Raw genomic sequence first — 15,196 nt, 5'->3', positions numbered from 1 at the left:
GCCCTCCAGCCCCAAGCCCACCCGGCAATGGGGACGCTCACCTTTGAAGAGGAAGTGGGAGTAGTACTTGAAGGTGCTGTAGGACTGCTGCATGAGGGCGAAGTTGGGGTGCTCGGCGCCCCGGGGGCCACCGGCGGGGCGCCAGGGCTGGGAGATGAGCTGGCTGCGGAACTTGAGCACCAGGCTGAAGACGCTATGGATGACGTTCATGACCGGCGCCGCCTTCTCCGTCAGCAGGCCCCTGGGGAGCGAGGGGCGGTGCCGCAGGTGGGTGGCCCGGCCTCGGGCCGACGTCGGTGCCCTCCGCACCCGACGCGCACGCGCACGCACCTGAAGACGGCCTTGTGCAGGTATTCGGCATGGGCACGCTGGATCTCCTCGAGGTCGCCCACCGCGGCCAGCCTGGCCCGGAACTCGCACCAGGTGACGTGCAGGATCTGGTTGGCGATGTAGCCCTGGATGACCTTCACGAAGTGCTGCATCTCGTGCTTGAACAGCTGCAGCTGGCGGAACTGCACGGAGCCGGCCGCAGGGCTCACCAGGGCTGTGCAGGGGGTGGGGGTGAGCTGTGGGCGCCAGCTGCCACCGGAGGCTGCGGGGCGCAGGCTCACGCAGGCCTCACCTGTGCGCTTGAGGTGGAAGCAGACGTCCTTGAGCGTCCACATCATGAGCTTCAGCTGCAGCAGGAAGGAGAAGATCCCGCTGTACCTGCTCAGGCAGCTCTCGGTGATGACGATGTTGAGGGGCCAGTCCACCTGCGAGAAGGCGGCTCAGTGGACCTGCAGGGACGCCCGGCCCAGCCCGGCCCGCCCCTGCTGCAAGCTCTGCTGACCTTGTACCTGAGCTCCAGGCAGCTCAGCACGTCCGGGGCATTGGGGACAAAGGCCTCAGGCAAGAACTTGAGGGCGAAGGAGAGGTTGGCGGCCAGCGGGGAGTCGCCGTGCAGGCTGTACTGCAGCGCCCTGCGCAGCACCGTGTTCAGCACCAGCGGGTTCAGCAGCTCCCCGGGTGTCTGCCCTGCTCCCAGCTGCGGAGAGCCGCAGGCGCAGGGTCGGTGGCGGTCCGACACCCCGCGCCTGTCCCCGCAGCCCCACGGCCAGCCCCCGGGCTCACCTTCTCAAACAGCAGGTCGCTCAGGGACTGCGCGAACTCGCCATCCTCCATCAGCAGGAAGTGCCGCAGCGCCTCGAAGTGGGCCTCCAGCTGCAGCTCCACGAAGAAGTAGTCCACGGCGGCCTTGTTCACCAAGGCGACGCTGAGGGGCGGGGCCAGCACAGGGCGGGGCCAATCAGAGGTAGGGCGTGGGCACTCACTGGGCCTCCGGGGGCGGGGCCAGGCCAATCAGAGGTAGGGCGCGGGCACTCACTGGGCCTCCGGGGGCGGGGCCAGGCCAATCAGAGGTAGGGCGCGGGCACTCACTGGGCCTCCGGGGGCGGGGCCAGGCCAATCAGAGGTAGGGCGCGGGCACTCACTGGGCCTCCGGGGGCGGGGCTGGGGCGGGGCCAGGCCAATCAGAGGTAGGGCGCGGGCATTCACTGGGCCTCCGGGGGCGGGCCCAGGCCAATCAGAGGTAGGGCGCGGGCACTCACTGGGCCTCCGGGGGCGGGCCCAGGCCAATCAGAGGTAGGGCGCGGGCACTCACTGGGCCGCCAGCGGCGCGGTGACCGAGTGCTTCATGAGTACCGGCAGCGGCAGCAGCTCGCTCAGCTGCACGGCAGTCTCGTCCATGGCGTCATCCGCGTCCGACGGGCCTCGGGTGTCCTCGGGGAGGGCAAAGGCCCGGGGGAGCCCGTGGTGCAGGAGGCGTGCGACAGGAGGCTCTGCTGCGGGGAGAACGCAGCCCGCTGTCCACCCCAGGACTCGCCGCCGGGGGCTCGCCCGCCCGCCCCCGCCCACCCCCGCCCACCCCCGCCCACCCCCACCTGCCGCTCACACATGGCCTCGTAGCTGTCCGGGTACTGCTCCAGGCGGTACTGCCTCGCCAGGCCTGCCAGGTAGGCCTGCTCCTGGCCCAGACGCCTGGCCGCCACTGCCTCCTCCGTCTCCTCGCCGGGGTCTGGGCTGCTCGGGGCGGCGGCACTTTCCTAAGACGACCAGCCTTGAGACAGCTGCCCCTTCCTCTCGTCCGAGGGGTGGGGAGGGGTGGGGAGGGATGGCGCGGCCGTCCCAGCACACGCCCCCGCCTCCGCCCGACCGCATCCACCGACCTGTGGGCTCGGAGGCCGACCCGGAGAGCAGTCCTCGGTGTCCCCGCTTCTCCCTGCGCCTGAGGGACAGGGGCGGGTCGGAAGGGGCGTCAGGGCCCAGGGCCTGCTGTGGGGTCGCACCTCCCCGTCCCCAGCCCCACCCCCACAGACACCACCAGTGCCAGCCCCGAGGCCCCACTGACCTGGCTCACCGGGGACGCCGTCCTCCGGAGCAGCAGGCGCAGCAAGTGCAGAGGGCGGGGCCTGGGCGCCGCTTTCTTCCGAGGGGACGGAGCCCGCTGCCTCCAGAGCGCAGCCGTCGGAGGGCGGTCCTGGCAGCAGCTTCGACTCGCCCTCCCAGGCCGGGCTCTGTGCTCGCGGGCTGAGGCTCGCCTGGGACTCGTGGTCCCGGGGCCTCCACAGAGGCCTGGGCATGTCAGGCTGGGCTTCCCCTGGGAGCACCCCCAGTATCACCTGGGACTGAGACACATGGCCGTGGGCATTCCACCGTGGCCGGGAGGGGGCCACGTCCCACACGTTCTCCCCCACCCTGATGCTGGCGTCAGACACGTGGCCGTGGATGTTCCACCGTGGCCGGGAGGGGGCCACGTCCCACACGCTCTCCCCCACCCTGATGCTGGCGTCAGACACGTGGCCGTGGGCATTCCACCGTGGCCGGGAGGGGGCCACGTCCCACACGTTCTCCCCCACCCTGATGCTGGCGTCAGACACGTGGCCGTGGGCGTTCCACCGTGGCCGGGAGGGGGCTATTCCAGAAGCAGAATCCCCTGTGAGAATACCACCCTCTGGCACGTGCCCAAGGGGCCGCCCCGCAGCTGGGCTGCTCCCCTCCTGGGGGCGGCTGCTCCTGGGCAAGTGTGGATAAGGCAGAGCCACCTGCCCATCTGTGACACAGGTGTCCAGCTGTGTGTCGATGTTCCGCCACAGCTGCAGCTCCTCACAGCCGAAGCTGCCTCCTGGAGTCTGGAGGGACCCAGGGGAGGCTGAGGGGACCACGGTCGGCCTCAGGACGGTTCTGAAATCGTATTCCTGTGGCGTGGAGCACCCTGTGTCCGTCACTGCGGAGGAAGCCGAGGCAGGCAGGTCCGAGCCGATGGTCTGCAGTGCCTCCTCCAGGACAGAGGCCTCCTCAGTGTCCACAGGCTGCCCCACACCCTGGCCCGTGGGCAGGAAATCCTGGATGCTGAGGCCTGCAGAGAACAGTCGTGGGCCCTCCACCTGCCCCGGCTGCGACCCGGCTCCCAGCTCTGAGCCGCAGGCCTGCGCGGCTGGAGGCTCCAGGGGCTGTGGCCTCGGCGTGCTCGGGCCCTCCCGGGCAGCCACGTGCTGCTCTGCACACCCAGAATCACAGCTGCCACCTCCGCCGGGGTGCTCGGGACCTGGAGACGAGGCCTGAGACACAGTGCACACCGGTGCCTCTGGTCACCTAGCTGTCCCCGAGCTCAGTGCTGCAGCCACACCAACACCCGCACACTGGGGGCCGCGGGGATGCAGGGCAGGCACCCACTGCGCTCCCCAGGCGGCACCAGCCTCAGCGCCCAACTCAGCTGCCCGCTACACGCCCTGGGTCCTGCCCCGGCCGCTCACCCGGCAGCGTGCACTCGGCAGGGCCGTCGGTGGCTCCGGGGGCTTTCCCTCCGACACGGCTTTCAGCAGGGCCTGCAATTCAATTAGCGGGATGGGAGGCAGCAGCTGTGTGGGGGAGGGGCGGGCCCGACACTCAACCCAGACCACCTGGCCCAGAGCCTCCGCGCCCACCAGCCACAGCTGCCGCAGCAGCGAGACACGGCGAGGTCTGCGCAGCACCCTGCTCTCGGCCCACGCAGCACGCACAGCCCCTTCCCGGCCACGTCTCCGAGCAGCTGAGGAGAGCCACCCCCCGCCCCAGAAGGGCGCACAGGTCTCCGTGAAGTTGCAGGGGACCCTGAGTCCCCCAGCCCAGGGAAGAGCCGCCCCAGCACACACCTGAATGCTCTCCTGCTCGTCTCGGAGGAAGCGAGCCCGCGCACCCGCCAGCCTGTGCCTCTGGATCTTCCACAGAGCCCTCTGCTCCCGACGGGCCGCCTCGGCAGACAGCTTGCTGTAGTGGTCGACCAGCGCCTGCCTGAAGCCATGCCCAGAGAGTGCAGTCACCAGTCACCCCACAGCACACCGTCCAGCTGTCTCCCCACGGGGGTGGCTCTCTACGACAGAGGCCCCCGTGGGTGGTCTGCACAGCCTGGCACCTTCCCCAGGCCACCAGCCGGCCCCTCCACACCTGCACAGCTCCTGCAGGGGACCCAGCAGGCTGGTCATTCCGCCCACCGGGCAGCACCCACCCAGGGCTTGCTGAGTGAACGCCAGGTGAGTCCCTGCGCAGCCTGAGGCTTAGGGCCCTCGGCAGCAAGGCCTCCCTTTCTCAGCTGCACAGAAAGAATAGCACCTACCACACACACACACCCACAGCACACACCACACAGACGTGTGCCACACACACATGCAGACGTGTGTGCCCAGACACAGGCATGTGTGCACATCGCTCTGGCTCCAGGCCACAGCTCTGCAAACAGGATGAGGTCAGAATGGCCCAGGCCACGAGCAGGCAGGGTCAGCCCCTCCCACAAAGACAGACGCCCTGAGGGTGGTTACGGACACCTGAGCGTGCAAAGGCCCATGTCCAGCACCACTGAGGCCAAGTGGATGCTTGGCGTCAAGATGACTAATTGAAATTGTCAAATTAAAAAGCAAAACGAGCCCTGGCTGGTGCGGCTCAGTGGACTGAGCACCGGCCTGTGAACCAAAGGGTTGCTGGTTCGATTCCCAGTCAGGGCACATGCCTGGGTTGTGGGCCAGGTCCCCAGTGGGGGGTGCACAAGAGGCAATCACACACTGATGTTTCTCTCTTTCTCCCTTACTTCCCCTCTGTCTAAAAGTAAATAGATAAAATCTTTAAAAAAAAAAAGGTTAAATGACCATCACGAAGGTCAAGCCAGTCACGTGGCCCTGCCCCGCCCTCACCGGAGGAGGCCCGGCCCGGCCGCCCTACCGCGCCCTCCTCTCCAGCTGCTCCTCCAGGGCCTTCAGTCTCCTCTCCCGGTCCCGGCGCTCTCGGGCGTAGCTGAAGTCGTCGTCCAGCTCCTCCTGTCGGGCCGCCCGGCGACGCTGCACAACACGCCCACATGGGGCCTCCTCAGTCAACCCTGACCCCTCCCGACCCTGGAGCCCGCCCCTGCCCCCAGGGCCTGCCCCGCCCCACCTCCTGGTCCTTCACAAACTGCTCCTTCAGCCTCTGAAACTGCTCTCGCTTCCGGGCGTCCAAGGCCATCCGCTCGGACAGCTGCCGATCTGCGAGGAGACGGAGAACGCGCCAGTGAGGGGGGCCCCCCAGCAGGCGGCCCCCAGAACCCCGGAGGGGGGAGCACCTGAGCCACACGCACCGCTCAGCGCGCTTAGGACCCTGGATGCGGCTTCTCGGGCCTGGACGATTAGCTCTTGCTTAGCGATTTCCATTCGTAATTCCTGCAGAAGACCGGCAGCGATCACACCCCAACCCTGTCCCCTCCCCCAGGCCGCACGGCCTTCTTCGAGGGGAGGCGCCGCGTCCTCAGCCCCGACAAGGACGGCTCCCAGGGCAGCTGGCACGGTCTTGCACGGCACTCCGGGCCAAGACCCCAGGCCTGAGTGTGCTCGCCTCATGGGCGACCAAGGAGCTCAGGGAGTGCCTGCCCCCTCTCCAGCGTCCGGTGAGCCCGGTGGGAGGAGGGCAGAGCCCCTGCCCCGGGCAGCCCACCCACAGGACGGAGACCCCCAGGGGCAGGGCCGGCTGCGGCCCTGGGAGGGCAGGACGGGGCCAGGGAAGGCCCCGGCTGGGGTCCCGGACCTTCTCCTCCTTGCTGACCGAGCTGCGGCAGGCCACCCTCTCCATGCGCCCCGCGTAGACGGCACAATCCTTCTCGACCTCCTTCAGCTCCTCGAGGGAGAAGACCACTGAGATCCGGGGCACGGGGACGTCGGACCAGCAGAGGTAGTGCTGCGAGGAGCAGGACCTGCCGTGAGCCGGTGACATGCGGCTCCGCTGCCCGGCTCCTCGCCACCCACGCGGACGGTCCGCTCCGCAGCCGAGGGCGCCACACCCTCCCCGTCTCTGAGGACACCGGACCGGCCGCACGGGCCCTGCCCAGGGCCCTGCAGCAGAGGCACATCTGCCACCTGGACGACCGTCCGAGGGTCCTCCAGGAACGGGAGGTCCAGAGCCTCCCTCACCGGGCGCCACCCACAGAGACTGGGCAGACCGGGCCCTGTACCAGGCCACCCCCGGAGGCTCACTTGCGGCCAATCTTGGGGGCAGCTCCTGGGTGCCCCCCTGCCAATCTTATGTGTATGGCCCCTGCACCTGTCCTGGCCACTCAAGTCTGTTCCCAGCCCAGCACTGGAGGGACGCCATTGGCCACAGGCTGAACCTGCCCGCCCCCCCACCCTGGCCCAGACCCTGCCCAGCCCCGCACTGGCGCCTGGTCTGGCTTCCACCTGCTGGGCCTGGCGCCCCAGGTCCACACGGCCAGTCCTCCCGCCTCTCTGCTCAGATGCCACACAGCACCTCCTAGCAGAGGCTGCCCATCCACCCACGCCCCACCGCTGCCACCTGGGCCCTGGCCACACAGACGCTGGCACAGGCCTCGGTCCAGGCCTCTGCTCCAGAGCACGGCCAGCCCCCGGGCCAGGAGACACAGCCCCCTCAGCCAGCTGGTCTGCCTTCCTGCAGCTGCAGCCCACCCACCGGCCAGGAGGCCTCCCACGAGGAGGGTCGGGGGAGGAAAGGGCCCACTGCCCCTTGGCCCTGGGAATACCTGCGATTCTCCTCCCGTCTTGGACCAGGTGCCCAGAGGCAGGGCCCCCCGAGAAACTCCCAGGGGACACTGAGGGAGAAGTCCCCACGCGCCCAGCTCCAGCGTGCCGGCCCAGAGCTGAGGACCAACGGCCAGGTCTCGGGGAACGGGGGCAGCAGGCTGCAGGCAGGCGGGCGTGGGGGGGCCCTCCTCACCCGGGGGCAGCAGAGCTTCAGCAGGTTGATGGTCTTCCCGCAGACGTAGGCGTCGCGAGCGACGTGCTTCAGGAACTCGGGCGCGCAGTCCCCCACCTCCTTGGAGACGAGCACGTAGCCGTGCGTCCAGTAAGACTTGTCTGGACGGGGGCGGGGCACACGGCTGTCCTGCGTCCCGGACCGCCCAGCCCACCTGACCGCCCAGCCCACCTGACCGCCCAGCCCGGGAGCTAGCCGCCACCTACCTCTGCAGCCCAGGTACTCGTGATTCACCTGGATCATGAACTCGCCGTAGGTGTCTCTGAAGACCCCACTGTACACCCAGTCGTGGATAAACCTGCCAGGGAGAGCGTGGTGGGCACCAGGGTGGGCGTGGCAGCCAAAGGGTGGGGCAGTCTGCCTGGGGAGCCAAGTCCTAGCCCCCCCCCCCCGCCCCCCGCCGTGCTCGGCAGCTGTCTGCCGAGCCCGAGCGTGGCCCTCGCCCCGGGCCCCGGCCCCACCTCGTGTAGGGCTCGCAGCTGGTCTTGAGCAGGGACAGCAGCACGGGGTAGTGCTCGTTGCTGCAGTTGTCCAGGGCCTCCTGGTAGAGGTAGGAGAGCAGCTTCACCCCCTGGAGACAGCAAGGAGGGGGACTCAGTGCGTGCGCTCTGCAGAGAGGGGGCCTGCCGCCCCACCCAGGCGGCCACGCCCGGCCATGCCCCCTCCCTGGAGCCAGCAGGACTCACGGTGGGGAAGGCTGCCCTGGGCTCCCCTCCGCAGGTGCCGACACCACACAGCTCGGCCAGGTACCTAGACACGGAGGCCGGGGGTCAGACGGTGAGCAGGCACAGAGGTCCCACCAGGTGAAGGCAGAACATGGCGTGGGCCCTTCCCTGCCCAACCTCCTGCTCCGGCGTTACGACCAGCTGCACCGCGAGGGTCTCAGCTTCCAGCGTCCCGCTGACCGTGCCCACCTGGGTCCCCTCGCAGCTCGGCCCTGGTCCCTCACTCCGAGCGCCGGCCCTTCCCCTGCCCCAGCTCTGCCCCGAGCCCCTCCTGTGCCCCCCCTCAGGCCCTCGTCCTCCCCGCCCCCTGGGGTCCACAGCAGCACAGCACCTGCTGCGCCCCCACTTCCCTCCCTGGGCCCGTCTCCAGCCCTCGGGGCCTCCACGCTCCTCCACTCAGCCTGGAGGCTGCCCTCCCACTGCACCCCCTCCCAGGGCCCCCCACCCCTCCCTCCCTCTCCTCCAGAGGGCACCTGGGCCAACGAGCTGGTCCCCGAGTGCCAGGGCCAGAGCTGTGTGGACCGTGTGCCCTCAGGTGGGAGCCCCCACCGGGGCGAGCCGCCGGCACACCAAGCCCAGCCCTGGGGGAGCCCAGCTGGTGTGGGGGCCGGCCAGACCCCACGCTGGGGGTGGGGGGGAGTGCGGCCCTCCAGGCCGCGGCTCACCTGAGCTGCCGGCCCAGCTTCTTGAAGAGAAAGCTGATGGTGAGGAGGCTCAGGGTGGACGGGGTGGAGAGCACGCAGGCCCGGTAGTACTGCAGGTACCTCCTCAGGCCGCTGGTGAAGGCCTGGTGGGCGAAGGGACGGAGGGGCTGTGGCCGGGCACGCAGGCATGGCCGTGAGCTCGGGGCTGGAGCTGGGGACGGGCCTGGCTGCCTCCCTCCAGCCCTGGGCTCCGCTTCCCCGGGAAGGGGCGCCTACGGGCGCCCCCCCCCACCCCAGCGAGGACCCAGGCCCTCTGCAAACCCTGTCCCTGCAGCCTGGGCCAGCCACACCGGGAGGCTGGGGACGGTGGGTCTCAGGGGCACGTCCGTCCCAGGCAGCAGGCACTGCGGCAGCAGGGCCCCCCAGAGCTCACGCCTTTGCAGGGCGCCTGCAGGCGACCCTCCAGACCCCACACCGTCCACCCGCCGGCGAAGGGACGGCTGTCCCACCCTCACTCACGCCCCGGATGGAGGGCACTCCTGCCGCGTCCGTTCCCTCCTGCCTCCTGCTCTCCATGCCAGGCCTGCGCCTGGCCCTCACGGTGTCACCCAGACCCCCCCTGCAGTGCCCGGGGCACAGTGCCCGCCCCCTCCCCCCTCCCTGACAGCCTCTGTCCCAGAAGGCCCAGCGCATCTGGACGCCCACCCCAGCCTCGAAGCTGCACCTGCTGTCCAGGGGCAGGGCCCAGCGCAGGGGCGGCGGGGAGGCTCGCGGGGAGACCTGGCTCAGCCCCAGCTCTTGGGGCTCGACTCGACAAGGGGGGGGGGCGTGTGTCGATCACCACCCGTCTCCTCCCTGGGGACCCTCGGGGAAGAACGGTGAGTGCCCGCCCCGCCCCCACCCCACCCCCACCCCACCCGGGCCTCGCCCGGGCCCCTGAATGTGGGCCACGCCTGCCTCCCACTGTCCCGCGGCCCCGACGCGTCTGCCCAGGTCTGCGGCAGAGTGACGGCAGCAGAGCACCAGACCCTGCAGCCCCGGGCGAGGCCCCGGGCCCTACCTGGAACACGAGGCCCTTGCTGCACGAGGCGTCCAGCACGGGCTGCAGGGAGAAGTGGCTCAGGCGCGCGTAGTGGGTCCCGCACTCGGCCACCTCCGCCAGGAGGCTGCTGACGCTCTCGGGGGAGGTCCCCAGGACGTGGACGCCCCGCTTCACCACGAAGGCCTGTGTCAGCTGGGGCGGGGGGGCAGGCAGAGGGCGCTAAGGCCAGACACCCGGGGCCCCTTCCAGCCACGCTCCAGCCACGGCTCGGCCCCGACAGCCCCGGGACTGGGGGGCCCGCGCCCAAGACGCAAGCACAGCAAGCTCCAAAGGCAGACCCAGCCGCCCCCCCCAGCGATGAAAACACTCAGAACCAGGCACCGCTTTGCACTGGCTGCGCCGCAGGGCCCCACCACCAGGCGCTCACGGTGCCGGCCCCCCTGCCCGCGCCGTGCCCCTACCTGGCAGAGGGGAAAGGTGGCAGACACGACCCCAATCAAGACGTTCAGCGCGTCCTTCACCAGCTCGCACTCCTTCACCAGGACGGGCTGCGCAGCGGCTGGCAGGCCCGCGCCCAGCGCCTGCAGCTCCCCGCGGCACAGCCGGCAGAGCCTGTCGAAGGCGTCCCTTCCCGCCTCCGTGAGGTAGGGCTCCTCTCTGCGGCCAGGGGGGCTGTGGAGACAGAGCCGCGGGCACCTCAGCTGCGTGAACAGAAGGCAGGAGGCGGTGACCCCGCAGCGGGCACCCCTCACCAGCCGCCGGCCTCCCGGTCAGCTCTGCGGGCTCCGCGGGAACCGCCCCCCACGCCCACGCAGGACGCCCCCAGCACCAGGGCGCGCACACGCAGGGCGGCCCTGCGGGAGCACAGTCACCGCAGCGGGGCCTCGGGCGAGGGCAGCGCCAGTCTGCACGCCCGTGCATCGGGTGGCCCCCGGCAACGGCCCACAGGCGGAGGCAGCCTGCGTGCCGTCGGGGGTGAGTGGCTTGGAGACGTGACCCACCCCCGGGACGGGACACTCGGCGTCTGCCCCGACAGGGACGGGCCATGGGGCCCTGGGGCTCCGGGAGCTCCGCCGGTTCCCGCGGGGCAGATGCCGCAGCGGACCCCACTTACGGGGGCCCCTGCAACGGCAGGTTCGGCACGGGGGTCACCGGTGTCCAGTGGGGACAGAGTCTCGTCTGGGGAGGCGGGAGGTTCTGGAGACCACGGTGTGAGGGCCTCACAACGGCGTGAACGCGTCTAACGCCACTGACTGTCACTTAGAAACGACCGAAGTGTCCAGTTTTATGTCGCACAGACTTTACTCGAGAGACAGCACAAGGGGCGAGCGTGGCAGAGCGCGCCGTGCTTGCTTTAGTGCAAAACGAGCTTGCGGCCCCCCCCACCCCGAGGAGCTCGGCTCGGGGGCCCAGATGGCCCCCAGGGGCTTCGCCTCCGCAGAACCCGGCGCAGCAAGTTCACCCGACAGGCGTGCATTCGTCTGTCCAAACACGGGGTCTTCAAAACACGCCTCTGAAAACCCCGAACCTCTACTGGAAAGTGTGAAAGCTGTCTTTCAGAATCCACCGGGAAAGCCCTGGCCGGGCGGCTCAGCAGGTTGGGGCGTCGCCCCGTCCGCCTGAAGTGCCGTCCGGTCCCCAGTCCCGGCGAGAGCCTGGGCTGCTGCTTCAGTCCCCGGCCAGGGTGACGTTTCTCTCTCTCCCTCCCTCCCTCTCTCTCTAAGACCCGTAAACATATCGTTTTAAGTTTTTTAAACCCACCCTGGCTGCTGTGGCTCAGTGGACTGAATGCTGGCCTGCAAACCAAAGGGTCGCTGGTTTGATTCCCAGTCAGGGCACATGCCTGGGTTGCGGGCCAGGTCCCCAGTGGGGGGCCATGAGAAGCAACCACACACTGATGTTTCTCTCCCTCAATCCCCCTTCCCCACAGTCTAAAAGTAAACAAAATCTTGTAAACAAATGTTTAAACCCACTGAAAAAAGTAATTTTTTAATAGAGCCTGACAATACAGGCCTTTCTGAACACTTTCTTCTCATTTTCAAATCCTGACCAGCTCTTTTCTCCTCCTCCCAAAAAACCCGTTTTTCAGTCTAGCGAATCAAAACAGTGTCATTCGTTTTTCAAAGACAAAACTCCTTTTCCACGGGGCGGGAAACGGGCCTCAGGCTGCGGGGGGCATCCTCCTGTGGACGAGACTCGGAGCCCCGGCCCGCTTCCGCCTCCTCGCTGGCGCCGCGCCCGGGGCTCGCGAGCACCACATCTCAGGACGCGTTCAAGTCTCGTGCTTGCTTGCCGACGATGCCCTGTGCTGCGCCCTTCACCCCTCGCCACCGGCCGAGCACAGGGGAGCTCCTGCCCCCTCTTCCAGGGTGGCCCCCTGACTCGACACAGAAGGAGAAGAGCCCGTGCGGGACCCACCAAATCCCTGCCCGCCCCCGCCGAAACTCAGCCCCTGACGGAGGGAGCGGCTCCCCCAGAGTGGCTGGCAGGGCGGAGCAGCAGCAGAGGACGTCCTGTGGACCGACCGGCTCCAGGGCGGGTGCAGGGGCAGCGCTCACAGCCCTGGGGTGCGGGTGGACAGGGGGCTCTGCTTCTGGCGGGAGCTCAGCTTCCCCGCCCGCCCGAGGGTGGCTGGGGTTAGACGGGAATGAGCTCTGGAGACGCGGCAGAGGCCCTAGACCCGGAGAAGCGGCGGTCAGGGCGCTGCCAGGACCACAGCCGGCCGGGGGGCAGCAGCACGCCCGTCCTCCCACACGTGCACGATGGTGGGCACGGGTTGTCTCCCCCCAGCTGCGGCCACACTGCCAGCCAGGAGCCCCCGGACGCCTCGGGCTGGGAGCCCTCCTGGGGAGGACGCGAACTCAGGTGCGAGGGACGCTCTCACTGCAGAGTGTGATCTGCGGAGCTGCCGGCCTCCGTGAAGCCCGGAGTCCCCGCCCCAAGCACTTCTGCCAACTCCCAGGGCAGAGACAAGGCTGCGCCCTCCCCCAACCAGGACTTCCAAGCCCCCCGTCCCGTCCCAGCAGCTTCTGCCAGAGCTGCCGGGGCTCTCGGGCAGCGCGTGCCCTAACCCACGCGCCGGAGGAGGCCAGCGCCTCCGACGACGGCAAAGCTTACGCACCAGCCGACGTGCTCCCAGCACCTCTGCCTGCTGGGCTCGTAGGTGAGCGCCGCGTCCCACAGGTCGACCTCGGGGGTCGTGCCCGGCTCAGACTGGGAGTCGGGGGTCAGGTTGGATGCCGACTGGAACCCTTCATCTTCGGACGGATCCACGCTCTGAGGCACCTGGGGACAGGGGAGGAAGGGACCAGCACGTGTGCCTCTGGGTCTCAGCCTCGCCCGTGCGATGGAGGCGCAGGACTTCACGCGCTCGCTCACCCGGGAAAGGCCCGGCAGAACGCCTCCCTGCTTCTCTCTCTGGCACGCACGCACTACTACCGTGTTTTCGTATCCATTAAACCGTCTAAGGAATTGAACTTAAACCACAAAGGTTATCAGTTCACGATTCCATGCAACACGTAAGCCCCGACACGCCGTGCAACGAAATGCGTCCAACCTGCAAATTCCGTTTGGGGGAACCCCGCACAGGAACCGCACTAGAGACAGAAAAACCGGCGTAGGCCAGGCTGCTCGCTGCAGCCCCGTCTGAGCCTGCAAACCCCCCGGGCGTCTCGGAGCAAGGGGCCAACGGGGGCGCGCCCTCCGGGGACACGCACGCAGCCATAGAGCACAAGGCCCGAGGCCGACACGCTTCATCCCGTAGGAGAAGCCCTTGTTAAAGGTGCGGAAAAGCACCGAAAGCTGCGTGGGCAGTAGGAACAAGCATTCTTTTTTTTTTTTTTTTTTTGCCACATGTGGCTGCTAAGCACTTGAAATGTGGCGTATGCAACCGAGGAACAAAACTTTTTACCTCACCTTAGTTAACTTAGGCCCTGGCTGGTGTGGCCCTGTGGACTGAGCGCGGGCCTGCAAACCGCAAGGTCACGGGTTCGATTCCCAGTCAGGGCACAGGCCTGGGTTGCAGGCCAGGTCCCCAGCAGGGGGCGCGTGAGAGAGGTAACCACACATGGATGTTCCTCCCCCCTCTATCTAAAAATAAATACATAAAATCTTAAGTAATAATAATAGTAATAACTAACTTAGGCTTAAGGAGCACCTCTAGGGGACAGAATGAGCAACTTAGCGACATGTCCTACCAGGTACCTGCAGGGGTGCAGCTGCGTCCTTGCCCTGGAAGGTGGGCGCCAGCACCGGCCTCACCACGGCGCAGCCACCGAGTGGCGGGCACTCCACAGCTGTCCTACCCCTCCCGTGACAACAGGAAAGTCAGGGAGGCACTTCCAAGGGCCCGGGGGTGGGGCCCAGGGGCAGGAGAGCTGCACCCTACCTTTATGGTCAGTCCGCAGAGGTCCGCGCTGTCCGGCACCGGGGGCAAGTCCAGGCGGACGTCCATGTCGTAGGTGCGACTGTGCACAAGGGCTCCGAAGAGCGACAGGCGGGTGTCCCTCTCAAACCTGTCACCACAGGGCTCACCATACGAGAAGAGCTGGGCAGTGGGCAGGCCGGTGCCCGGCGCGGCCTCCATCACCTGAAGCGCCTTCTGGATCGCGTCCTGACACAGATACTCCTCCCTGGAGATCCGAGTCTGCACGTCCATCTCGAACACACTCAGGTCATAGCAGTCGTAGCCGCTGTAGGGCACGTTCCTGCCGACGTGCTTGTTGTGGAAAAAGTAGTCCCGCTTCCGGGGCAGGACTTGCGGGGGCCCACTGCCCGCCAGCTGCACCAGCAGGTCCAAAGCCGACCCCACCTCCACCAGCGGGCAGCCAGGGGCTGCTTCGAGTTTCTCCACGAGCTCCTCCAGCCGGTCGGCCTCGGGGCCCAGGCCGCCCACTCTCAGGTCGAAGGACAGCATGAGGATCTTGTTTTTCACGGGGAGTCTTGGGGGGTCAGGCTGCAGCTTGGGAGCCTCGTCTTGGAAAAGATTTGCGAACAGAGCGTTGTAGGCCACCCGCTTGAGGCTCTGCTTCGCTCTCCTGCGGCTCGGGCCGCGCTGGCCCAGGTGAGCCTTCGCGGCCGGCAGGAGGGCCTCGCACAGGTCGTCCAGCAGCTGCGTGATGCTGGCCATGCCCACCGCTCTCGGCTCCCCGAGGCCTGACAGCCGGGGGCGGGGCCGACTGGGCCGACAGGCAGGAGGCCTTCTCGACGGCGGCAGAAGGATCCGAACTGGAATGAAACCGGGCCCGCGGTGGCCCTGCCCCCGCCGGCGGGCCCGCAGCGGTCCGCAACCCGCCGCGCTCACAGAAGCGCGACAAACCGCAGGACACGCGCGCGCGCCGTACGCAGCGGACGCGACAGCTCCGCACTCTCCCGGGGCCCGAAAAGGGGCGGCCAGGAGAGACGCCGCCCGTGGACGGTCCGCGGGGACCGGGAAGGGTCCGCGGGGTCAAGCCGCAGGGTTGCCCTCTCACCACACCTCGGCCGGGGCAGCGCGCGCGGCTGCAGCTCCCGCCGCCGCA

At 68.4% G+C, this 15,196-nt stretch overlaps 1 protein-coding gene across 2 annotated transcripts in view; it reads right to left on the bottom strand.

Annotated features, from left to right (window-relative positions):
* The window catches only part of TUBGCP6 (tubulin gamma complex associated protein 6), a 16,287-nt gene extending 1,103 nt beyond the window's left edge, over window positions 1-15,184 (bottom strand). The window contains exons 1-24 of one of the 2 annotated variants that reach the window (XM_045834878.1): window positions 14,065-15,184; window positions 12,799-12,962; window positions 10,139-10,349; window positions 9,696-9,869; window positions 8,657-8,778; window positions 7,953-8,016; window positions 7,728-7,837; window positions 7,473-7,564; window positions 7,228-7,367; window positions 6,067-6,216; window positions 5,624-5,705; window positions 5,443-5,531; window positions 5,233-5,348; window positions 4,173-4,311; window positions 3,795-3,866; window positions 2,390-3,599; window positions 2,208-2,266; window positions 1,934-2,084; window positions 1,643-1,823; window positions 1,114-1,255; window positions 833-1,027; window positions 623-755; window positions 331-544; window positions 42-241 (exon numbers count right to left, since the gene is read on the bottom strand). In XM_045834878.1, coding sequence (XP_045690834.1) covers window positions 42-241; window positions 331-544; window positions 623-755; window positions 833-1,027; window positions 1,114-1,255; window positions 1,643-1,823; window positions 1,934-2,084; window positions 2,208-2,266; window positions 2,390-3,599; window positions 3,795-3,866; window positions 4,173-4,311; window positions 5,233-5,348; window positions 5,443-5,531; window positions 5,624-5,705; window positions 6,067-6,216; window positions 7,228-7,367; window positions 7,473-7,564; window positions 7,728-7,837; window positions 7,953-8,016; window positions 8,657-8,778; window positions 9,696-9,869; window positions 10,139-10,349; window positions 12,799-12,962; window positions 14,065-14,805 — 4,951 coding nt within the window. In that variant the 5' untranslated portion in view covers window positions 14,806-15,184. Of the gene's footprint in view, window positions 1-41; window positions 242-330; window positions 545-622; window positions 756-832; window positions 1,028-1,113; window positions 1,256-1,642; window positions 1,824-1,933; window positions 2,085-2,207; window positions 2,267-2,389; window positions 3,600-3,794; window positions 3,867-4,172; window positions 4,312-5,232; window positions 5,349-5,442; window positions 5,532-5,623; window positions 5,706-6,066; window positions 6,217-7,227; window positions 7,368-7,472; window positions 7,565-7,727; window positions 7,838-7,952; window positions 8,017-8,656; window positions 8,779-9,695; window positions 9,870-10,138; window positions 10,350-12,798; window positions 12,963-14,064 lie in introns of those variants that run through there. The other variant, XR_006785227.1, reaches the window with a different exon arrangement.
* Window positions 15,185-15,196: the final 12 nt, after the last annotated feature.

Source organism: Phyllostomus hastatus, unplaced genomic scaffold, assembly GCF_019186645.2.
Source record: "Phyllostomus hastatus isolate PE091 unplaced genomic scaffold, TTU_PhHast_1.1 phas_contig_198, whole genome shotgun sequence".
NCBI classification, from domain to species: domain Eukaryota; kingdom Metazoa; phylum Chordata; class Mammalia; order Chiroptera; family Phyllostomidae; genus Phyllostomus; species Phyllostomus hastatus.
The sequence above is the reverse complement of the archived record's forward strand: the minus strand, read 5'-3'. Positions and strand labels throughout refer to the sequence as shown.